General features: G+C 34.3%; 6 protein-coding genes across 6 annotated transcripts; 5 read left to right on the forward strand and 1 right to left on the reverse strand.

The window, feature by feature from the left end:
- The first annotated feature begins 933 nt into the window (after positions 1-933).
- On the forward strand, positions 934-2763 carry LOC125191643 (protein SPEAR3-like). The gene is made up of 5 exons (XM_048089040.2): positions 934-1296; positions 1415-1504; positions 1995-2062; positions 2392-2479; positions 2572-2763. The coding sequence occupies exons 1-5, from the start codon at positions 1066-1068 to the stop codon at positions 2656-2658; spliced, it is 564 nt and encodes a 187-aa protein (XP_047944997.2). The 5' UTR covers positions 934-1065; the 3' UTR covers positions 2659-2763.
- Positions 2764-4580: 1817 nt separating this feature from the next.
- On the forward strand, positions 4581-5218 carry LOC125196345 (uncharacterized). The gene has a single exon (XM_048094834.2). The coding sequence runs from the start codon at positions 4649-4651 to the stop codon at positions 5030-5032; it is 384 nt and encodes a 127-aa protein (XP_047950791.2). The 5' UTR covers positions 4581-4648; the 3' UTR covers positions 5033-5218.
- Positions 5219-6559: 1341 nt separating this feature from the next.
- LOC125196922 (kirola-like) lies at positions 6560-7442 on the forward strand. The gene is made up of 2 exons (XM_048095586.2): positions 6560-6804; positions 7012-7442. The coding sequence occupies exons 1-2, from the start codon at positions 6615-6617 to the stop codon at positions 7275-7277; spliced, it is 456 nt and encodes a 151-aa protein (XP_047951543.2). The 5' UTR covers positions 6560-6614; the 3' UTR covers positions 7278-7442.
- A 2253-nt stretch (positions 7443-9695) lies between these two features.
- On the forward strand, positions 9696-10577 carry LOC125197180 (MLP-like protein 31). Its single transcript, XM_048095892.2, has 2 exons — positions 9696-9925; positions 10131-10577. Exons 1-2 carry the CDS (start codon positions 9736-9738, stop codon positions 10394-10396), a joined length of 456 nt encoding a protein of 151 aa, XP_047951849.2. The 5' UTR covers positions 9696-9735; the 3' UTR covers positions 10397-10577.
- Positions 10578-12548: 1971 nt separating this feature from the next.
- Positions 12549-17713, forward strand: LOC125193367 (casein kinase 1-like protein 3). Its single transcript, XM_048091138.2, has 15 exons — positions 12549-12852; positions 12938-12978; positions 13587-13656; positions 14341-14489; positions 14567-14662; positions 14756-14826; positions 15084-15145; positions 15276-15339; positions 15441-15525; positions 15609-15735; positions 15818-15894; positions 16016-16070; positions 16474-16610; positions 16724-16900; positions 17476-17713. Exons 1-14 carry the CDS (start codon positions 12777-12779, stop codon positions 16880-16882), a joined length of 1269 nt encoding a protein of 422 aa, XP_047947095.1. The 5' UTR covers positions 12549-12776; the 3' UTR covers positions 16883-16900; positions 17476-17713.
- Positions 17714-18089: 376 nt separating this feature from the next.
- On the reverse strand, positions 18090-21011 carry LOC125193368 (S-adenosyl-L-methionine-dependent methyltransferases superfamily protein). Its single transcript, XM_048091139.2, has 8 exons — positions 20740-21011; positions 20334-20448; positions 20163-20210; positions 19234-19495; positions 18783-18870; positions 18631-18696; positions 18469-18537; positions 18090-18382 (listed from the first exon to the last, which is right to left on the reverse strand). Exons 1-8 carry the CDS (start codon positions 20896-20898, stop codon positions 18293-18295), a joined length of 897 nt encoding a protein of 298 aa, XP_047947096.2. The 5' UTR covers positions 20899-21011; the 3' UTR covers positions 18090-18292.
- Positions 21012-24512: the final 3501 nt, after the last annotated feature.

The following is a 24512-nucleotide window of genomic DNA, read 5'->3' on the forward strand; positions in this document are numbered from 1 at the left end:
TAGGCAATTTTTCAGAGTAAAATGAAGATATGCTTATTGATAGAATAATCATATGAATTAATTCCCCATATATGTTTCTCTCTTCAAAATTCAAATTTTCTATTACCTAAAACAACATTAATCGATTACTACCATATATCGATACAATTATGTAAATAAACATTTATTTATAATTACGGATGTAATAAATAAAGAATTTAAACATACAAACTATGTGTATAATCTTTTCATGATCAAATTTGTAGTCTTGAAACCACTTAAAATTGTACTATTAATTAAAATCTGATTTTTGCCGCAATTAAATTATAAAAATCTTTCTGAAGAACGTGCGTCAGCAGCGCGTGGATTGGGTTAGCTTATGTTAGAAATCTTGGGAAAATATTATGTCATAAATATTAAATTAGTTACACAATCACAAGACAATCCCTTTCAAAGACCATACCTTTTCTCTATCCAACCAATATATAATTGTAATAATTTCATGGAAGTTGTCAAAAAAGCTCAGACCAACATACATTAAAAAAAAGTGAAAAAATATCAATTATTGTTCCATAAATGAGCCGTATTCCTCTTTAATCCTCTATGTTTTAAGGTATGTAAATCATTTCCTCCTTTGACTAAAACCAACCCTTTCAATTTCATATTTTATTCTATAATATTTACTCTCTAAATATTTTAAAATTATTATAATTTCGAACCGGTCGCAGATTCATTGTAAAATGAAACGTGTTCCTTTTCGATCTCATTCATTCACAAAAACAAATCCTAATTTCTGATCTATCTCATACTTGCTGTTCACGTGCTTATTTTATTCTCTTTCCACTTAATTCATAAGACATCGAGTAATAAATATTCAAGCATAGTACTATATATAAATAGAATGAATCACACAAAATCTACACACAATCAGATCCAGCGATGCAATGTGTTAACAGCTTAAAAGCTACTATATCAAAAGATCTCTCTGATTCCATCTCACTCAAATCAAATTTTTAGCATCAAATATCAAAAGTCAAGAAGAAAAATACACACACTACACACGGTATAGAAGATTATCATAGTAATATGGGGAGCAACTACTTCGGCGGTACCGAGAGGGGCTCGGGTGGGCTTTCTTCGTCTTCGTCTTCCTCATCATCGTCGAGAAAAGGGAAGAAGAGCGGCTCGGATAAGCCGAAGCAGCCGCAGCGGGGGCTCGGCGTTGCCCAGCTTGAGAAGATTAGGTTGCATAGTCAACTCGGAAGCACATATTTACCTTCTGTTCATCACAACCCTTATGCTTCAAATTTATATCAGGTTTTTTTTTTTTTTAATATAAATTACTACTATTTTTTTTAAAAAAAAATTGTTGTGATCTATAGTTGTGTATGTGTGTTTTTTTTTTCTTATGATTTTATGGGTGGGGATTGTGCAGGAGGATGTGAGGATGCAATCAACACACTCGTCGTCGTTGACGTCGTCGCCGTTGGGGGCTTATGGCTACCAGGGGCACCATGGAGTCATGGTGAGATTAGTTTGATTAGAAATTAAACTAGGAATTTAGATGAAGAATTGCAGTTAGTGATCATAGAATCTTAGATGATTGTTTGCATTTCTTTGAGTAATTGCTCGAAAAATCATGAAATTCGGTCAAATTCAGGCCTGTCTGGAATACTTTAAAGTGAGCCAATCTGCGTCATCGGATAATTGCGAAGAAATCCTAAATTTTTAAACATTTTATCCCTAATTTTGTAGTCAACCTTGGCCTAATTAAATTCATATTTTCATATCTTTTTTGTTGCTTTGTCTATCAAGAATTCAAGAAATTTTTTTATCTCGATAATTCAAATTCTCTACAATTTCATTTCTGTAAAATATAGGACTGAATATTATACTTACTATATGCTTTGGTGATAGTACATGGTGAGATGAAGTAATTAATTAGGAGGAAACTAATCCTGAATAGCAACAATATTTTTTGTTTTAATACAATGTTTTTTTGCTACTGTTTATAGATGGGGTTGCCAGATTTAGATAGGGCAAATCTTGCATATGGAGATTCCCAACCCACCAATGTAGCAAGGTAATTTGCATGAAGATTCTTGCTTTCTTTTCATGTATTCTAAATGAGACAAATCACTTGCAAAACCACGAAGTCTTGTCAAAGTTTGATTGTCTCGCAATTTTAAAAACCAATCCAAAAAATCCATAAACTTTAACATTGTTTGATATAACTGTAGCAATGTTAAACTTCGTGATTTTTTAACTGATTTTGAAAGTTGCGAGACAAATCATATATTGACTAAATTTCATGATTTTCCGACAATTGTCATATCCCAAAACATTGGAATATTGGATAGTTCAACGAACAATTTTCTCATTCATTATAAATTTCTTTTGGCTTAAACTCAGATGGAATCATCATAGCAATGCAGGCTATGAAACTCAACATTTTGTTGAGCCCAACATGACTAGATCCTTCTTCGAACTGCCGGCTCAGGTACGTATATACCATTAAAATCGAACAAAAATCGAACCAAATTTTAGTAATTAATTCTGATTATATATTTCACTATGTTTTGATTGATTTAGGGTTCCAACAATATGAACATGAGTAGTCAGAACTCAGACTCAAGTAGCTCACAAGATATAGATTTGGAGCTCAAACTCTCATTGTGAAATGCTTCAACATTGTATATTTGATTACAGTTTGATATAGAAGATTGCTATATATGTGAACTGCAATTGATAATGGAATTGATCCAAGTTTGCCAGCTTTCTTCTCTAGCTTTTTGGACTAATTAATTTATTTTTGGCTACGAGTCACATTAATAACGCCTTAGAAATATAGTGTTTTTTGTACTTGCATAAATTCATAATATATGGCACATATACATGTGTATGTAATGCCTGGATAAATTGTTATATAGTATCTTAGAAAAAGGGAGTAAATTAAATAATGTATTATTGGATCACAAATTATTTTTAAATCTTATGTGTGTGTGTGTGTATTCTCTTTGTTTCTTCGAGGACAAAGGAAGAAACAAATATCACTTTACCTTATTTGATTCACACTGAAACTAGGATAAATTAATCCACAAATTATTTCTGCTTAATTATTTAAATACTATATATGATATTCCACAAAAAATACTGTTTATTTTCCTTTTTCACTTTTCCAGTACTACTATCTTTACACGTTATTGGATTATTTTTCTTTTTGCCATCACTGAAAAGCTATACTAAGTTTCAAGAAGATGGCAAATAACTTTGACTATATATAAGAGAAAAAATTTACCTTGGAATTGATATTAATTATTTAATTATAAAAAACTAACCACACGTGTTTGTCTCATAGAAAAATAAATTAAAGAATTTTATAGCACGTGCATGAATTTGTAAAATAATACCCTAATTTTTAAAATGATTTTACAACAACGAGAATATTTTCACTGTTTATTAATTACCAACTTTTTGTGAAAGAGAAAATTATCAATCTAAATATAAATAAGTTTCGCACTGAGCAATCGAAAAAAACATGATATGTTCAAGTGACATGGTTTTTCAATCTAAATTTATTTATTCATAAATGATGTGATTTTAAAATTTAAATTTATTTATTCATAACAATTGATATGGTAATGTTTTAAGGGATGGGCTTAAAGGCTGGCCCATTAGTATTTCATACGGCACTCCAAAAAGCTAAAATTTTAAATTTAATCTTAACAGCAAATTCCAAAATTTAAAAGTTCATGTGTTTTTTTTTCACCACTAAAAATCGAAAATTATGGTATATATACTTCATATATTTACATACAATCAGTTCATAACAATAGGACAATTCCACATTTGTTAAATTTGTTTAGATCATGTCGCATGTCAAACGTGAAATGTCTAGCTCTATCATAATCGATGGCTTTTTTCCACCAAACTATCTGCTGGGAGATAGTATCCGCCATTTGTACCCATTAAAGAAAATATTCCACCGAAGGGAAAAACGCGAGAGGAGCTCGCGTGTTTAATTTCGAACACGCTTCAGCATCTCACGTGTTTAATGATACACGCATCTTCCTCATGCGTGTTTCACTTCGATTTTAGCATCAGCGTCTCGCGTGTTTAACTGTAACACGCATCAGCTAAATGTGGATTCACTTCGATTTTCGCCGGCTTGGAGTGAATGGGGCGAAGGGCGTCGCGCTGAGAGTTGTTTTGGTGTTCGGTGAATGAGAGGACATAAGCGATGTGACTGAATTCGGGTCCAAGGCAAACACGTGTTTACCTAACGCGTGTATCGTCGTGTATCATTAAACACGCGAGATGCTGATGCGTGTTGAGAATTAAACACGCGAGCTCTTCTCGCATTTTTCCCTTCAATGGAATATGTTTTTTTAATGGGTACAAATGGCGGATACTATCTCCTAGGAGGTAGTTTTGTCGAAAAAAGTCCACATTCGATGTACTATGATATTATAGTATAATGTACTTTTAACTCAATAAAAAACTTAATCAAAACTGAAATTATTTTTCGATTTTACTAATCTTTTTCAATTGTGGATATTAAATTAGTATTAGCATTGTATTTTACTTTTTTAGTATTTTCCATTTTCGATCTAAAACAGAATCTATTCATTCAGAAATCAACAATACAGTAGAGCCGATCGATCGATCAATGGTGGGGAGAGATGTGGAGAAGATGCTGGCGGTAGGGCTCGTTTGGGGCGCCACGAACGCCCTGATGCGCAAAGGCGCAATCTTGTGGGACCAGGCGCTCAAATCAGCGCCCCAAACAAACACGCCGCTGCTCCACAAGTGGCTCAAGCTCCTCTTGATTTGGCAGTACACTCTCCCGTTCGTGGTGAATCTGTCGGCCTCGGCCACTTTCTTCGCGATCCTGAGCGACTCTCCGATCTCCGTAGCTGTGCCCGTCACCAACGCCACTACTTTCGCTGCCACGGCTGTTTTCGGGATCATTCTCGGCGAAGAAACTCGCGTGGGTCTCGCGCTGTTTGGTACTTGTCTCATTGTTCTAGGCGTCTGTATCTCGATCATGTGATTATCTTTCGAGGATTTGGGTTGATTAGTTGTTTTGATTGCGTTTTGGACTTGTGGAGTGATGAATGCTACCTGTTTGTTGAAATGCCTGTGTGAATTTGAGTATGAGAATTGGGGATTGTAGATTTGAAAGTTAAATAGCACTGCATATTGTTTGCTTGTTGAAATGCTTGTGTGAGTTTGAGTATGAGAATTGGGGGTTGTAGATTTGTAGTTAAATAGCACTGCATATTGTTTGCTTGTACTCACTCCGTTTCTTCATAGTTGAGGCGGAACTTTTCGGCACGCAAGTTTTAGAAATGAATGTTGAGTGTGTTAAATAAACAGATAAAAAAGTAAGAGAGAGGAAAATGTAGAGAGAATTTCCGAAATCTCTCAAAGTAGAGAGAATAAAGTACTCAATTAAGAGATTTTAAAGTAAGAAAGAGAAAAAAATTACCATATATTGAAATGACTCAACTATGAATAAACTTTCTCGAAATGGAAAATGACTCAACTATGAAGAAACGGAGGGGGTAGTATTTTATGATTAGGAGCGGATGCAGAAATTTGTTTTCGGAGGGGATATATTTTAATCCATAAGATTGGAGCTTGAATTTTAGCGAATAATGTTCGTATATTTTATTGTGACGATAGGTCCTTTTTGCACAACGATTCGCACAAAATACAAAAATTTACGATGTCCACCATTGCTTATGGTATCCTTCAACAGAGTGTGAATGAATTTACTCATAGAATGATGCGAATACATGACCTCACAAGATGATCAGGACAATTAGTGAGGGATATTGTTTATCGACATTAGTAAGGGATAACAACATCTACGTCATGTTGGATGATCATTCTCGGTATGTGTTAGAGTTTCGGATCCAGATAACTATTGATTATTACATGGAAGTTCTAGTGTTGGAGTGATATCGATGAATAAATGAGGAATTGATGGCAGGATTCTTGGCCATTTATTACTCCTTTCCTTCTTTTATTTGAGTAGAGTAATTTGTTATTTAAAGGTATTTGAATGAATTAAAATGGATTAGAATTGATTTGTTCTAGTTGATAGGAGGTATCCATAAACGACCGAGTTTGTTTTGCGGTTTCACCCATTGGCCTCTTTGGAGGATTGTTTTACTTTGAATTTCTACTTTCCGCTTTGTTTACGCTATTTTGTGTTGAACCGTCTTTACTCCATGTCAAGGAGAATCCGGCTTTGAGTGTAATCCGGCTTGTTTTTCCCTAATCTGTAGCTATTCAACTAGTACATGCACGTTAGAAACCTCTTTGTGCATAAAAGATAGAGCATACCTATCTACCAACGTTTTTCTCTCCCAAACAAACATACATCCCACACCAAACACTTTGAATAAATTTCCAAACCTTAAATTCTAAGTATACATTTGCTACCAAGAAATTATGGAAACTCTCACTTTCAAATCCTTTACCAAAATGAACAAGAAAGCCCAAACATAGTAAAATTAATGAGCAACATTGCAAACTTGTAGCCTATATAAACACCAGACTCCCCAAATGTTGAAGCATCACACAATTACCTCAAAACATCACTTAGTACTATAATCCAAGGAGAGATGGCCTCATTGACCAACAAGCTGATAGCCCAGGTGGCGTTCAAGGCCGGTGGCGACATCTTTCACCACCTCATGTGCTATAATCCCCGCCACCTCATCAGCGCCACCCCTGACAAGATCCAGGACTGTAAGATGCTTCAAGGCGACTTCGGAGTCAATGGCTCCGTGATCGAGTGGAGCTACAATGTTGGTAAGCTACAATGTTGCTTATTTTATTTTATTTTATTTAAATAATTTTAAGCTTGTCACCATTCAAATTATTTTGTTTATAATTGTTGAACACCAAACGGTGGTGACATCTTGGGATAATCTAAAAAGAATGTGTGCTGTAACCAATGGGACGAATGGAGTATACAGTATTTAATCTTGATCAAATTCATATGTGTCTATGTGATAGATGGGACGCCTCAGACGGCGAAGCAAGTGCTTCAAGGCATCGACAAGGAGAAGAAGCAAATCTCGTGGAAGATGCTCGAAGGAAGCCTTTGCGAGCTCTACAAGGACGTGGTCATAACGGCCCATGTTGAGACCAAAGATGGAGTCAACTTTGTGACTTGGACTGTCGAATACGAGCTCATCGCGGCTGACACTCCGCACCCGATGTCCTTCTTGAACTTCGTCATCTGTCTCACTAAAGATATGGAGTCTCACATCTATGGTTGATCGATCGATCGCCTAAGTGTTTGGACTTTGATCGCACAACCTACCCACACAATAAATTAATAATGTTGTTCTCGATTTTAATAAGTCTATGTATGGTGTAATTGCAATAAGTGGTGGTTTGGTCGAAGTTCTATCGACTCAATTTATATATTAATTCTACTATCATGTTTGTGAGTTGTGACAACGTTCTTTTTATTAAATTTTACTACTTGCGTAAGAAAAATTAAGTTGTTGAAACATATGAACGTGAAATGGAATCTTATTGATATTTAAATTCCTAAATTTTGAAGAGTCACATCTGTTTTCCAAGTAGATAAATAAAGTGATGAATCCATCAAGTGTAATCATATAACTATATCATTCTTTCAAAATTGACTTGAGCATCAAAATTAAGTCATTTTAACGTTCTCAGCGTTGTGCTTAGCGGCTTTCTTTTAGCATGTATCGGAGTGCTTAGCCGCTAAGCACGGCGCTACAACGTGTTAAGAGTGATGCTCCGTTTCGCGAATACGTGCAAAAGCATGTGAGGAAGGAACAAATGGGTGGCCTTCCTCAAATAAATATTTTTGCATGCATATAAATACGAACTGTGGAGATATACACATAAATATATAAGTGCTCAAAATTTAAGTGTTTTCATATACAAGAAATGTCATTGTCTTAAGGTGTACACACATATCTAGGATAAATTGCCGAAAAAATGATGAAAATTTTGGTTAAATTTTGAAAATTCTGCCATAAAAACTATAGTAGTAGATTTTATTAATTAGTACTTTTTCTTAATTTTTCAATGTAGTCTAATTTGGGTGAAATTGTATTTAAATTGGCATCGAAAAATTCAACGAGGACAACACCATCCATTAATTTTATCATTTCTCTCAAAGTACTTAGCAAATAACTCAAATACGGGATCAATTTGGAATGTGCGTGCACTAAATCAACAACATATTACAACTAGGAAATCAATTTTTTTGTAATGGAAAAATTAAGAAAAATATTAAATTCATAGTTTTAAGGCTGTTTTACAAAAATGACAAGAATATCATAATTTGACCATAATTTATATACTAATTTTTCTGACTATTTATCTTATATATATAAACAATACTACCTCCGTCCCTGAAAATTTGTCCCAGTTTACTATTTCGGTTCGTCCCTAAAAATTTGTCTCATTTCACTTTTACCATTTTTGGTAGTGGACCCCATATTCCACTAACTCATTACTACTCACATTTTATTATAAAACTAATATATAAAAGAAGGATCCACAATCCACTAACTTTTTCAACCCATTTTCCATTACATTTCTTAAAACCCGTGCCCGATCAAACCGGGACGAATTTTCGTGGACGGAGGTAGTACTATGTTAGATGAAAGCTCAATAAATACATGAACATTGATATGACCGAAATTGGGCCCGGCAACAATAATTTATTCACTACATATTTTATACAAGTAGCTGATATGACCGAAATTGGGCCTGGCCCAATTTCTCAATTAGTGATTGGGGGTGGACCCTTATGAAGAAACAATAATTTATTCAGTACATATTTTAATAATATTCTTTATAATTAGTTTTGTAGAAGTTTGTATACATCCAAAATGATGAATCAAATCTCGCTTTAAAAGCAAATAGAGTAATAAAAATGGTAAAATTTTTCCCGCAGATGAATGTGCATTGAGAGTGAAAAATGCCGCATGAGTCACATCTCAACTATGATCATTTATCTGACGAGCCACGATATGGTACATATTTCGTCTTGAGTTTTGTACACCTGATCATTAACCATGCACATAACTCCCTCATGAGTAATTTTTTATTTTAATTATGTCGTAATAATTTATATGTCCGCAATTTAAATAAATATATGAAATTAGATATTATTAAAATAAGAATGAATTAAAGGAGAAATGGTGATTAGGTATATAATATAGTGTATGATTTGTGGATTGATTCTTGTTTATATTTATAATAATTGATAAGGTATGAAAAACTAACGTGCATGACCTATAAATAGTTAAGATGTCCCTAAGATGATAATTATACTTGGATTAAAAAAACATTCTCTGATATAAAATAGCATTAGGAGGATATACACGAAGTTGTGGATTTATTTATTTAATTATTTTATTTGGGTGGACCCCAACACATTATGGATTATTTTTGTGCATGGAAGATTGCATAGATCTTACAACCAACGTTTTTCTCTCCTAAAACAAACACTTAATTTGCAATAAATTGCAAAACCCTAAATACAAAGACATTTACTTCCAAGAAACTTTGGAAACTCTCACTTTCAAAATCGTTTCCCAAAATGAGCAAGAAAGCTCCAAATATAGTAAAACTAAGAAGCAACATTGCAAAGCTTCTTGTCTATATAAAGACTAGTATTGCTAAATGTTGAAGCATCACTCAATTAATTGAAAAAGATCACTTAGTAGAAGATTCCAAGAGAGAATGGCCTCATACCCTAACAAGTTGATAGCCCAGTTGGCTTTCAAGGCCAGTGGCAACGTGTTTCACCAGCTCGTGTGTCTTAATCCCCGTCACTTCATCAAAGCCACCCCTACGCATATCCAGGACTGTAAGTTGCATCAAGGCGAATTTGGAGTCAATGGCTCCGTTATCGAGTGGAGCTACTCTGTTGGTAAGTTTAATTTGACTTGACTTTGTCTCATTTCTCGCGTTGCATCAAGGCAATTATGGAGTCAAATAGTCCAATATTCGTGAACTCCAACATGTGACATCTTGTATGTAACATAGAGGTCATATCCCAGTAAAAAAAAGTTTGGAACAATTTAAAAGGTATACGATATTTAATTCAATTATGCATGTGCATATATATGTGATAGATGGCAAACCTCAGACGGCGAAACAAGTGCTTCAAGGCATCGACAAGGAGAAGAAGCAAATCTCGTGGAAGATGCTCGAAGGAGACCTTTGCGTGCTCTACAAGGACTTGGTCATAACGGCCCATGTTGAGACCAAAAGTGGCGTCGACTTCATCACTTGGACTATAGACTACGAGCTCATCTCACCCGAAAATCTACACCCGGTTTCCTTCTTGAACTTCTTCATCTGTCTCACTAAAGACTTGGAGTCTCACATCTTTGGATGAATGATTGCCTAAGTGTTGGGACATTGATCTCACCAACCTATCCACATAATAAATATTGTTGATTTTATTAAGTCTATATATATATATGTTGTAATTGCAATAAGTGAGGGTTTGGTGAAGTTTATGACTATATATGTTCTCCACTCAAAATATATGAATTCTACTATCGTGTTTGTGTCAATGTTCTTGTTATTATATTATATTCGAGCATCATAATTAAGCCATTTTAATGCCTTACCTATATATATTCCATCATTGCATGTTATAAAAATCTGATTATATTTAGCCTTTTGAAATTCATGTACATTCAAAATGATGAGTCAAATAAAATATATATTGAATCTAATCACTCGATATAAGTCTTTATCTAACCATGGTGCATATGCTCATTTTTCATTTGAATAATACACAATAAATAAACAAACAAACACATGCAATAATTTGACTAAATATTGATTCAAATAGATCGGCGATAAACTGTACTTTTATTTCTTTGATGGTTAGGAAAATTGAGATATAAGAAAAAACTTATCTTTTATATATCTTTCATGAAAAAACAACAAATCCTTCATTACGTATTCCATAAATCTTCCTTGTATTTAGCTTTTAGAAGTTTATAAACATCCAAAATGATGAAACATATAAAATCAATCAAATAAATAAACAAACACATGCATTATTTGACTAAATAGACTAGTGTTATATATTCATATAGATATAGATAAGAGATAATAGTATACTTACCTTTTATATCATTCTTTTTTTTTTCATTCTAATCAATAAAAAATCACCTTTTAAGAGGGATAATCTTATCCTTTATTAGCTTGACTGTAAATACTAGAGTATTTAAAAGTGAACCCTCTTAAATTATTATTATGGGAATAAAATATTTATTAAAGTATATAACCTTACTAATTTAAAATCTTGTACTAGTATAAACTAGTACTTTCTTGATAATAAAAAAATTGAGTTTTAATTCACTCTTTTAAATTATTGCATCCACCGGAAATATTCAGTTTGCTTAAAATTAACTTAAGTCTCAAAATTGTCGACCTTATATTGACTTGAGGTTAACGTGACATTTTATCTAATCCATTAAATTCAAGGGTTAACTGTATATAAAAGTGATCAAATCAAATTCTAATTTGTTTCACTTTCAAAATTAAAATAACGTTCAAAAAAATTCAACCGTCCGATTTGACAACACAATTTCTTAGGTTGAAAAACTCATTATTTAGGCCACCTGCATTCATGTCTTTTATCCGTTCTTAACCGTTTCATCTCTTCACTATTCATATATAAATTCCACTGTACTTTTCATCCAATCTCTTAACTAAAAACAACACCTCCATCCCTCCATCTCTTAACTATTCATTCAATTTCATTTTTTATTTTTATTTTCAACAAATTCAATTAATAAAAACACATTTCATTAAATAAAATAAAATTACAATTTAAAATCCTAAAAAAACAAAAAAAAACATAATTCAAGTCCTAAAAAAATAAAAAATACATAATTAAAAAAAACCCAAACTCGTTCAAGTCGAAGCTGCCGGAGTTTCCGTCACCAGACATTTTTACAAAAATTGGAGAGGAAAGAGAGATGGTTTGAGAGAAGAATAGATATGTGTTTGTGTGTAGAATGGAGAATGAAAAAGGAGTATTTATAGAATAAAAAAAAAATTATTTTTTTTACCGTTTAAATATTTTTAAACTCTAAAAATCGAAATTTTGAAAAAAAATTATTTATGATGTCATGGTGACGACACCCACTCGCGGGCCGGCGATTGGGCGTCACACCTAGCACCAACGTCTTCTTCCGCGCGAGACACGCGACGAGACCGGGGCGAGATGGAGCGATGACGAGATAGAGACAACATCGAGACGCGATGCGGATGGCCTTAGTCGCGGGCTCGTGGCATCACAAAAATTTTATTTATCATGTATATGTACCAATTTAGTATTGGATTTTCTCAAAAAAAAAATGTTATTAGTGGAATAGCTGGAAATTTTTAAATCCTAGATCCAAGATAAATCAAAATTCGAAATATATATGACGTCATCAACCTCGTCGGTTACAGAGTATTGTTGTACCCTGAGGTACAAGCCGTCAATGCACACAAGTCCACCTACTCAATTACGGATTAGTGATTACCCAATTCTCTCTCTCTCTCAAGCAATTTTGCCAGCCCTCGTGAGCGAGGTACAACTCGTCAAACCCCTCTCTCTCTCTCTCTTGTCATCTTCCGCCTGTACCCAGCAATCACTCCTGCGTTTGTGGCTTTCCTTCGCCGTCACCGGAAATTCAATTTCCCTCGCGAATCGGCGGATTTCGGAACCGATTTATGATAGCTGAGATTGGATTTGGGGCGCTGATCTGATGGAGCGGATAGTCGGAGGCAAATACAAGCTCGGCCGTAAGATCGGCAGTGGATCATTTGGTGATATCTTTTTGGGTGAGATTTTTGCGCATCTCAATTTGATTCAAGTTTTTGTGTTTCACTGTGCTGAATTGTTTTTTTGCTACTTGTGTTTCTGCAGCTACGCATATAGACACGTTTGAGATTGTCGCAGTGAAGATCGTAAGTCTCTGCTACTGTTTGTCCTTTAAAAATGCTTAATTTGTTGAGTGTTTTGGATTTCTGTTTATGGAAACCTGCATGCTGAAGTGTGTGGTTCATTTTTTATCCTGTTTTGAGTTGTTTTTTTTTTGGTTAAGATTGAATTTTCATTTAAAATTCTTTGGGCTCATTTTTTTATTAGGCAATTGCTGGAAAAACCATCCCGTGACTTTGAAAATTAGCCGGAAAATAGCTAAGTTATGATTTGTTTGCAATTGTCATATGGAGATATTTTTGGTGAAATTGAATCGGAAAATTTTACGTTCTATTCATGAGGAAAATGATATCGTTTGATTGAAAAGCATCAATATAATATTACATTGTAGGATACCGGATTTTTTCACCATGGCATAATTGCGAGCAAATCCAAACTTCTGTGGGTTTTTGCGGAAATTTTCCCTTTATAATTTGTTGTGAATGTTTGAAGCACTAATTGCTCGTTTATTTATGTAGACACTCATAGATTTGATAAGTGAATGGCTGATTCCAATGTTTCTAATGTTGAAAACGATGACGATGGTGTACTGTGTAGCTGGCTGCTGCTAACTGGATTTTCTGCGTTTTTGCAGGAAAACAATAAGACCAAACACCCCCAGCTTCTCTACGAGGCCAAGTTATACCGTTCTCTTCAAGGGGGAAGTACGTTGGCCTGCACATAGCTGTCATTTATGCATACATATATATTATGAATGATGATCGGAGTGAGGATTAGTTTACTTTTGTGCTGTTTAGACGCCACATCTCTTAACCAGGAAACAAAATTTCTCATTTGGTTTATTTATTGCTTTGAAGAAATTTAACATGCTTGACTTCATTTTGTTTGCTTTTAAACAAAATGTAAGCCACAGCTTGACATGAGTCACTTGTGATTATCACTTTTAAATCGTACTCCCTCCCTTCCACCATAAGTTATTCGTATTCCTTTTTGGGATGTTCCACCTAAAATGAGCCATTTCCCTTTTAGCAAAAATAACACCTTTCATCTTTCTTACTTTATTCTCTCGCCTAATTTATTTTCTCTCCACTTAACTCTTTAAATATCAATTTCTTAAATCCCGTGCCCAAAGGAAACACACGGAGGGAGTAGTTAGTTTGGACCAGGAGAGACTTTAGGTCAAGTTTGCAGCATCATAATAGGGCTTGTGTTCTACCTGAGTTAGTGTGTTCATTCTAGAAATATGAATTAATTGAAAATTCAGATTGCCATACTATTTAATAATGAAAATATGCATATCACTTTCGTTACGTACGGATATTGTTTTCCCTTACTTAAGTTGGTCTTTCAGAGTCTTTTAAATGTATGTAACATATATCTTGTTGCAGGTGGTATACCTGGCATAAAGTGGTCTGGTGTCAATGGAGATGAAAATGTTCTAGTCATTGATTTGCTGGGACCGAGCCTTGAAGACCTTTTCGTGTATTGTGGTAGGAAGTTCTCGTTGAAAACTGTGTTAATGTTGGCTGATCAAATGGTAACTACATACTAGCAAAATCAGAGCTCTTTGTTTTCTTCTTGTTTCCAGCATTTCTGAACGTTTGTTCCATGTAGATAACCAGGATAGAATTTGTGCATTCTAAAGGCCTCCTTCATCGGGATGTCAAACCTGATAACTTTCTCATGGGTCTCGGTCGGAAAGCGAATCAGGTAAAAGCATTTGTTGGTTGTTGTGCATCTGGTGTCTCTACCCCATGCTACCTCTTTCTTTCAATAATCTTATTCTCTGGTTTCCCTTCCTAGGTTTATATTATTGATTTTGGTTTGGCTAAAAGGTACCGTGATTCAACATCAAACCGGCATATTCCCTACAGGTGCGATCTTAATGATATTTTTCCCCCACTTGTTTGATATCTGCCTGCAAAAGTAAGATGGCGAACTCAAAATATCACTTTGCAAGATTGAAAAAGCACACAAACTCATTTTGAAAATTTCAACATTCTGTAATCTCTTAGCTTACCATGTTCGAATTTGACTTTAAAAATATGTCTCTCCATTTATAGTGGCAACAATTCGCTGCAGGCCTTATGATGATTCGTGCTTATCATGCTTTCCTTTCTTATTTGTACAGGGAGAATAAGAATTTGACGGGAACCGCACGGTATGCAAGTTGTAACACCCATCTCGGAATTGGTAAGCACAGACTGTTTTCCCTTTGTGTGGGGCCATTCGAGGATAATAAAGATAACTATTGAACCGTGATATCTATGATAGATATTATGTAACCCATCTTCTTCCCTCTTATCCTATCCATCTTTTGTAGAGCAAAGCCGAAGGGATGATCTTGAGTCCCTTGGATACGTGCTTCTATATTTTTTGAGAGGAAGGTAAGCGATTCCTTGTTCTATTCTCCTTAATTCATTTTGACATTTTTGTTTTTCGAGTGTCATTCTTTTTCATTTTTAACCAACTGTAAGCCTGTGAATAGCCTTCCCTGGCAGGGATTAAAAGCTGCCACCAAGAAGCAGAAGTATGACAAGATTTGCGAGAAAAAATTGTCAACTCCTATTGAGGTGGTTACATTGATAACTCTCTCTTCTTTTCCCTGTCTCTTTAATCTTGTTGAGTATTACGTGATGTTGAGTTTTTCCTGAAGGTGCTGTGCAAGTCCCACCCTGTGGAATTCGCCTCCTATTTCCACTACTGCCATTCTTTGACGTTTGACCAGCGACCTGATTATGGATTTTTGAAACGTTTATTCCGTGAACTGTTTACTCGTGAAGGTGAAGGCCTAGCCAAATACGAAATACCATACTGCTCTCCATTTGCTTTTCTATCTTCAAAATTTTGTGCTGCCTCGTGCAGGTTGTGAGTTTGATTATGTATTTGACTGGACTATATTGAAATATCAGCAAGCACAAACAAGTAAAACGCAAAAACGGGTATCGACTGTTCTTTTATCTCACTTAGTAGCTTCCTCGTTGTTTGGCAAGTTCTGTGTAAGCTGATGTGCACAGCAAACTAGTGAACCAATCTCATATTACCATTTGTTACTTTTCACAGCCGATTGCTGGAGAAAGCAGTGAAGTGGCTCCGATAGAAGCAGAAAAGCATCAAGGTTATTAACATTTGTGCTTTTTCATGTTAGTAGAAAAATTTTGCCAACCAAAAATATGTTCTTTACTTCCAACTCCAACTGGACTGGAGATTTGACTCTTAGTTTGTGACCATTCATGGAACTTTCTATTTACCGGCCTAAAATCAAAGTTATTAACTCTTTTTATGGAAGTGTTTGGTTTTTTTTTTAATCCTTTTTCGATAAATACTTTACAAGAACAAGGAATGAGTTCATCTTTTGGTCTTTTGAAGATGCAACCTTTTTTTGTGCTTTGCTCAAATTTGGGTTATAGTTTATGATGGTAGCGTAGAATCAATATAATATAAATACGAACTAGTTTTATCTGTGAAAGATACTGAGAAGAAAAGCTGAGTCTGCATATCGTATTTGTTGGGGCTCATAGGCAGTAATGCTCCTCTTCCATCTGATTTGGGTGACCGTATGAGGTCAAACAATACCGCTGCTAGTCCTGGTGTACGCTTGCAATTCAAATCACCAACAAGTCGAAATGTCACTCATGGCACTCCTGTTGACAGAAATGTAAGTTATTATCATCTTGTTACGTAAAAGAGTATTACTGATGTCTGTCTATTTGTTGATTGGTATATGTATTTCTCAGTTGTTTGATCCATGTGATTTACCTTCTTGCTTAGGTGTTCAGTAACACAAATGTGCCATCCACTTCGTTCTCCCATGCTGTTGTCGGAAAAGGAAATACCTCAAAACCTATATTACCTATGGAGGCAAATGAAAACCACGCTTCTTCAAGTAGTTGGATTTCTTCCTTGCGCCGCATCTCTTCATCCAAGTGAATATGCGGACAACTTCAGGTTTGCTCGCGTTCCCTCGCCTTCTCATGTAAAGTGCCGAATTCTTTTATTACTAGAGGTTTTAGTTTGGGTAATACTATCAATTTAAATCACGAAGTTTGGTTAAATTCTTGCTAGTCTCACAAAGTTTGAAAATGGAATATTAAATCATGAAGGTCTATTTTTTTAAAAAGTATCCCATATGTGTAACAATGACGTCTTTGGTAATACTCAAAACGATTTTGTTAGTTAGAATAAGTATTTTTTTCATCTCTTTTCTTTTCTTTTTTATTTTAATCAAACAAACATTGATTTGGGCATCACCAAATATGTCTCTTTGTACGCGGAAAGGACAACCGAGAAAAGTCGAAACTTTGTGATTTAATATTTCATTTTCAACCTTGTGGACTGGCCGAAATTTGATCAAATTTCGCGATTTAAATTACTATTATTCCTTTTTAGTTAAATACGTTAAACTTGTATTACTACTGATCTATCTGGACCATCGCGTAGTGGTCAAAACTTGGAATGCCATCATATTGAACTCAACTTTTCTATGTTCTATTTCTCAAATAAGCAAAATTTGCAAATTTCAGGATTTGATCCTCTTTTGAGCTATCTGTGCTACCATGGTAGATGAAACATGTTGCTAAAGATGGCACTGGCTGTGGCTGGTGCAACTTGACTATTTTCTCATTGGTGACAACAGATGGAGTTACCAAATCTTTGATACTCGTTGATTTAGTGAATGGTGTGTGTATTGTATACAAATGCAAGGCATTTAATATTTTTCTCGATCATTCGTGGTGGTTTGTTAGCCGAGGTTTCTGTTTACGTATGGTGCTCGCCTGTATAGCTTTCTTTCTCTAACTAGTTCACAGCCAAAGCGTTGCTGGAGTCGACTAGCTGCATATCAGATTCCGAAATCCATGACTCGAATGTGAAGAAGAGGTAAAAAGATGCTTTTGCTACTTGTTTCGTTTCGTCTGAGGCACGAAAAAGGGCAGTTGATGCAACAAAGGGTTCAAATACGATAAGAAGCAAATTATATAAATCATCACTCTTTTTTCGGTTATAATTTAAAATATAGTTTTGAAATTTGCATATTATCTTTAACTTATCATATCAAGACAAGCAAAGGAAACCAACTGAGCTCTAAGTATATAAACCTCAACTATCAAAGTGGATTTTGGTGTGGTTCAATTGATACTTCAACTTATATCACAGAAACCTTTCAATTAAATAACTTTTTCCTCAGATATAACCCATACATTCCGCTTGTGTTGAGTTTAGATATTAACCCATTGCCACAAAAAGGGAAAGCAAAAATTGGGTAAAATAGTTCTACAATATATGACAATTTTTACTAATGCTCCCAAAATTTCTTCAACCTGGAGTGATGTTGGACTAGATTCATTTCCAGAAAGCCAGGATAGGCCTTTCGAATCCCGATTTACTACCTGATAAGCTTGGAGTTATGTTCTCGACTGTACGGAATCCAATCTGCCATCACAAAGAATCATTCAGAACTTCAAAGTTTGTTAGTACAAGTTTGTAAACAAAATTTCCAAAGCTAAAGATGGTTTTACCTTGTCTAAAAGTATGTCCTGAAAATCTTCTGGAGTTATCTGAATGTTTTGATAATTGGCAGCTGTTGTCTGTTGAAATACAATTTACTGTTATGCACTACTCAAGAAAGTTACTGCTAGCCTTATCATAGTGACAAACAAGTAGATAAGAAATGAGCATACCTCAGAAACGAGACGATTTTTATAATACGAGGTCCAAGGTTGAGGTTCGACAATGAAAACTCCACCCTGCCACAAGAGTAAATAAATGGCTATTGTAAACACTTTGTCACACTTCAAAGCAAATAAACAGAAATCAGTAAATGTAAATATACCGGTTGGAGAAGTGTCCACACTTTTGCAAATAGTTTAATTACACCATCATCACCCCAGTTCAAATGTATCCATTTTGTCACACTTAAACTGCAAAGCAAATCAATTTCGATCAGGCACAAAACGAAGAGGAGATTAAAGTTTTTCATATGTAAAAGCAATGATTCACAAAATGTAAATTAATGTTGATAAGTTTTCTCATATAAAGACTAGGACTAGCGTGATCAAAGCAAATATAAGATGAATTACATGAGTTGTGGAAACAAGAGGAAGCTGGTTTTCTCACTTACATCTTCATACATGGCCTATCTCATTTTAAAGATGAATTCATGGAGCTCTAGTTCAGTAGTAACTGCCAACATTAATAAAGTTCAAAACAATTGCAGACTTCCCTAACAAAAACAACCATGACAAAAGCAGGCACGTGATAAGATAAGTAGTAAGTGCTATTACCAGAGGATTGCATGGTAAGATTTATTTGCTGGTGGGTGCCAGTTCAGAACAAAATTCCCTTTCTCAAAAGAGACTATTTTTTGCAAATCTTTTTGCGGCAAATGAGGGGAATCACTGATGTTCTCATCTCGTGATTTAGTTGTACTATTCTGCAACCCATTAGCCGGCTCTACATTAGCTACTCCTGGAGTCTTTGAGGTCACTTTGTGCTTATCTGTCCTTATGATTTTCCTTAGAGTCCAGTCAGCATCCTCGACTCGAGCTGAAAGTGATAAGCAGCAACTATTATAAGAAAGACTTCATCTATTTTCCAGGGAGTCTCCACAGATTACTGCAAAGTCAAGAGTGGCAGTAGGCAATAAAAATATTTGAGGAAAATACAGAAAACCAATCTAAAAGACCGAATCAGGGCACGAGTTTCAATTACCCAATTTGAAAGGTCCAAGATTTCTATATTTTAGCCATTGGCTGTATATGTAAAAATTTGCTTCTCATTGTACACAACATATAACAAATCATAATCTTCAACTCTCTTCTATATGCAGTGGATAGCAGTGAAATACCATGATGTAAAAAAACCACCAGCAACATAAACACGAAATACATTTAGAGCCAATAACAAAGCATCCAGCCTACACCTTTCCTATTAATAGATAGTATTATTGAAATGTATGCATGATGAGAAAGAATACAAGCAAAGATTTTTTATATCTGATGGACAGATATAAGTCATGATGTCATTCAAAATTAAACATGTACTCCTATTACAAGCTACACAGAAAACTCTCCTATCATCACCAATTGACATCAATAAAGTATATGCAGAGAGAAACTAAACAAGGATACAAACAATCTCAACTCGAGAATACACCGAATAATCTCAATTCATTAAGAAGTTCACTTTAAAACAGGAAATTCGGAATAGTTACCTCCATCAATATCAACACCAACAATGCTCTGGCAACCAAACTTTTTAGCTGCACAAGAAAGATAAACTATAGAGATCAATGCTTGTAAAACTACGACAACCACATCAAGTAGAATTGACTGAAATTAACAAATAAAAGCCATAAGATGTTGCATTTAGGAGTTACTATTACCTATAGATATTGTGACCAAACCACTATTGCATCCAATGTCAAGGCAATCCTTGCCCTCAAACCATTCTCTTCTCATCACACTTAGTCTCGGATCTTCATCTAAACCCTGCCCAACCTGTAAACACCATCACCAACCAGTCAAACACCCCCCACACTAATGGAGAAACAATCGATAAATAAACACTTATCCGGACCTTATTCTATAGTCAATTCACTCATAAATATGTTGATTGTGATCCTTCTACAACAATCACTAGACATCCAGATTTTACCACAACATATATTCCAATGCCGGAGCTCAACAACAATAATTGAAAATAGATACATCACGACCTAAAACAAATTTATAAACAAATCAATTCGCAATTACATTGATAGCAACATACAGATAAGGAGAGAGCATTACCCTATAACCATAATAGTGTCTGTAATTTCCAAAGATGGCAATTTCTTTCCGATTTCTCTTCTTTGACGGTTGCTGTTGAGCTGCCGGCTCCGTTTCGTTTTTCCTCTTCCCGCTCTTGTCGTTTTCGTTTACTCGATTGTCTCGGTTTTCAGCTCCCATTGATTAGAGGTAGATTATGAGAAATCGAAAACGAAATTGAGGGGTGAGAGGCTGAAGCTAGGGTTTGTTGAATTGGGGTTGATTGAAGTGGAAGAGAAGCGTCAGCTGACTGAATTCAAACACTTTAGGAAATTAAATTTCTTTTTAAAACAACATTTTTTAATCTGAAAATTATATTAAATTTGGCTAAATATATGATAGATGTGTTAGTGGGGGAGTGTTATATTGCTAATTCAACACTTAATTGTTAACTATAACTAAATAATAGTCATTATATTCAAATTAAGGGCCTAGATTATCAACCCTGAAATGTCATACATCAACAAAAAAACGTCAATAAGGCTATAGAATTAATTCAAAAAAATATCAATAAGGGTATTAATGTCAATTAACTACAAAATTAGTTATAACTAACTTTTAAAAGAAATTCCAAAACTTTAAATTCATATAACTTATATCAAATTAAAGATAATTTTATAAGAATTCCAACGATATCCTACATGCATATGTTCCGACGTCAAAATTTGAAAAAAAAATTCAAAATTTTTTAATTTTTTCGTATAGCAAAAAATGTCAACATGCTATATAAAACATGTCAATATAATACATGTAGAATGTCAAAGTCATGAGTTAACATTCTTAGAGCATTGTGTTGACATTCTCAAAGCAGTGTGTTGATATTTCCGAAACACTATATTGACATTTTCATCCAAAATCCTAATTTGGAGATTTTTTTTATCTTTTTTTATTTAATTAATAAAAACAAAAATTACACGTGATAAATTGTAGATCACACGTTTTCTAAAATCCTATGACCTCAAATTAGTTGTAGTTAGCAATTAAATGATGAGTTAGCAATTGATCACTCCCCTGTGCTAGTCGGTTTAAAATTTGATTAGAATTTATTTGGCAATTTACTCTTTTAAATTCACAACCTCAAAATTAATAACAATATGAAATTTTCTTGGATTTTTTGAATGGCTGGTATTCAACTATACATACACGAATTTTGATATTTTATACTAGTTATTTTCTTAATAAACTTTTTTTTATTAAACAAATAAATTTTATAATTTTATTTTGTTACTTTTCTCCAAATTTATTTTTCACGGAAATTGAAGTTGGCGTGTTTGTGGGAATATCAATATGAAATATTCTACAAATCATTAAAACATTACTTATTTTTTCATTTAAACTTCCATTTAATAAAAAATAGAAAAACTTTTAACATTTTTTTTTGGTTATAAGGTGAAAGTTTTGTTATGTCACGAGAGACGCTGCTGCTCGCCCCGTCCGCGAGGAGGATGTGGGGCATCGCCGACCCCCTGACCTCAATATGAGGTGAAGCATCATGGAAGAAGCAAAATGTCAAGGACGGGAATTATAGTATATAGGCGCGATTTATTTAGTTTTCATGTCATTTCAATTTCGTTTCCTGTCGTTTCGTCGTCGTCCAGTTATCCCCTCTGTTTTTCTGTAAATGTGTTGTAAAAATTATGTTTTCTTGTTCGAATGAGTAGATGTTCCATTTATTACAAAATTAATCGAGTATTGATTTTATTTTATATCAACATAATGATCAAACTAAGAAACATTTTATTTTTTAAGCTTTTCAACTTGTATAAAATGATACAATTCACCTCTATTTATATGCATTCATCTCTTATTCTAGAATCCCCTAATCTATTCTTTAATTTGCATATATCTAAATTTTTATAGATAAAAACTAGATATTTTATTAGATAATATCAGCATTTTAAAACTTAATTCTAGAGAATTCTATTAATAGTACATAATAATACATGGATATTTCTACTACCTATCGTACAATTCATGCTTGGATGCATCGTACATTGATTCTGTGAATATCATCTCAGTGTGCATGGATCTTGATGTTGAATGTGTATATCATTTATCTCATTTATCAACAATTCTTGCATGAATCTTGATGTTGAATGTGAATATTATATTTCTTAAAATTCTTACATGAATTTTAATGTTTTATATTAATACCCATTTACATTTTTTTCAAAATATTAATTTTATTTGTTGATGTTGGGCTTCCTCTTTTTACACTATATAGTAGGAGTACTACTAAAACATGATTTGTATGGAAGTGTGTTTTTCATGCACGAAGTTAGTGTTAGTTTAGTTTCCATTCATTTTATGTTTGGTTGAATTAATACACCATTGAAAATGGATTCCCAAGTGTGTTATGGTTTAATACTATGTTTTCATGAAAAAGCCATGTAAGACAAGATTACCCCTAACTAAGAAAATTTATTCTAGAATAACCTTACACAAAGGTGGCGTTCGGTTGCCATGATTAATTATCATAAGACTATCCATCTAAGATTAAGTTGTAGAATTATTTTAGTTGAAGGGAGGAGAGGCTATGACTAATTATCATGAGACTATTCATCTAGGATTAAGTTGAGGGAGTCAATCTTATGAACCAAACATGATACATATTTAATCATGAGATTTAGTCTTGCCAACCGAACACCCCCAAAGTCGACATTTCTAGTAGCAGTTACATAATTTGTATTAAAGTGAATTTATATACTAGTTCGGCGGACCTTAGTCCATATGTAGTTTTTGTGACGGATAGAGTATTTATTTGGGAAAGTGCATATAATTTTATGGGACTGGAGGGAGTATTTTATTACTATGACACTCCGTTGATGAAACTCGAGCCTTACCAAAATCGATACTTTGGAATTTCCGGTCGCCAAATAAAATCACGAGGAACACACAAGAAGAAAAATCGATGTAGAAATAAACATCGAGGAAGATGAAATCATCCAACACCCTAATCAAAATCGACCAAGACGAGAAATAGAGAACACAAAGGAAGCTTGAACGCTGTGGAAGATGAAATGGGAGATCTCAGATTAGGAAGAAACGATTCAACCAAAATGAACCAGAGAGGAACATGCAATGGCTCAGTCTAGAAAAATGATTCACGAGAGAGGGGGTAGGATGCAGTTGGAAAACCGAAATAGAGAAGGACATAAATGGGTTTCATGATTTGTATTATCGATTTATTCTCGGGTGAATAGTGGAATATCGGGCGGGCTGAGACAGGCTTTGAAAAAAATGCGGGCAATAATACACCGACATCTTGAATAGAACTTCATGTTCACATTTCCTTCTTAGTTTGTCACATTCAAGATGTTCACTTTCTATATTTGGAAATAAATCTCACTCTCCTTATTAAAATATTCAACTACTCCCTCCGTCCTATTCAAGATGACCACCTTTCCTTTTTGTTTGTCTCAGTCAAGATGGCCACTTTCCAATTTTGGAAATAACCTAATCTCCCATCTCTCCTTATTAAAATATTCAACTACTTTTTTCCTCTCTATTTTATTCCACCTAACAACACTTCCTAAATTCCCGTGCCACTCAAGAATGTGGTCATCTTGAGTGGGATGGAGGGAGTATTTTTTTCTATCTACTTACTCTACCTAACAATTTCTCCTAAAATCTCGTGTCACTAAAAAATGTGCAAATCTTTAGTTGGATAGAGAGAGTATATTAATGTTGAGATAACAATGATTGTGTATTATGGAAATGGAACCATAAATATACCCCAAATTTGAAACAGGATA

Source organism: Salvia hispanica, chromosome 4 (genome assembly GCF_029641045.1).
Source record: "Salvia hispanica isolate PSC_SH4W2 chromosome 4, Shi_PSC_v1, whole genome shotgun sequence".
NCBI lineage: Eukaryota > Viridiplantae > Streptophyta > Magnoliopsida > Lamiales > Lamiaceae > Salvia > Salvia hispanica.

Bases quoted from the DNA above. Each gene is read 5' to 3' on its own strand.
- LOC125191643 (XM_048089040.2), top strand. From the start codon at position 1,066: ATGGGGAGCAACTACTTCGGCGGTACCGAGAGGGGCTCGGGTGGGCTT. The intron at 2,063-2,391 runs GTAATTTGCATG...GCTTAAACTCAG, and splicing joins CAACCCACCAATGTAGCAAG to ATGGAATCATCATAGCAATG. The intron at 2,480-2,571 runs GTACGTATATAC...TGATTGATTTAG, and splicing joins TCTTCGAACTGCCGGCTCAG to GGTTCCAACAATATGAACAT.
- LOC125196345 (XM_048094834.2), top strand. From the start codon at position 4,649: ATGGTGGGGAGAGATGTGGAGAAGATGCTGGCGGTAGGGCTCGTTTGG.
- LOC125196922 (XM_048095586.2), top strand. From the start codon at position 6,615: ATGGCCTCATTGACCAACAAGCTGATAGCCCAGGTGGCGTTCAAGGCC. The intron at 6,805-7,011 runs GTAAGCTACAAT...TCTATGTGATAG, and splicing joins CGAGTGGAGCTACAATGTTG to ATGGGACGCCTCAGACGGCG.
- LOC125197180 (XM_048095892.2), top strand. From the start codon at position 9,736: ATGGCCTCATACCCTAACAAGTTGATAGCCCAGTTGGCTTTCAAGGCC. The intron at 9,926-10,130 runs GTAAGTTTAATT...TATATGTGATAG, and splicing joins CGAGTGGAGCTACTCTGTTG to ATGGCAAACCTCAGACGGCG.
- LOC125193367 (XM_048091138.2), top strand. From the start codon at position 12,777: ATGGAGCGGATAGTCGGAGGCAAATACAAGCTCGGCCGTAAGATCGGC. The intron at 15,340-15,440 runs GTAAGCGATTCC...GCCTGTGAATAG, and splicing joins CTATATTTTTTGAGAGGAAG to CCTTCCCTGGCAGGGATTAA. The intron at 15,736-15,817 runs GTGAAGGCCTAG...TGCCTCGTGCAG, and splicing joins TGAACTGTTTACTCGTGAAG to GTTGTGAGTTTGATTATGTA.
- LOC125193368 (XM_048091139.2), bottom strand. From the start codon at position 20,898: ATGGGAGCTGAAAACCGAGACAATCGAGTAAACGAAAACGACAAGAGC. The intron at 18,871-19,233 runs GTAATAGCACTT...TTTGCTTTGCAG, and splicing joins TCTTACCATGCAATCCTCTG to TTTAAGTGTGACAAAATGGA. The intron at 18,538-18,630 runs GTATGCTCATTT...GTATTTCAACAG, and splicing joins AAAATCGTCTCGTTTCTGAG to ACAACAGCTGCCAATTATCA.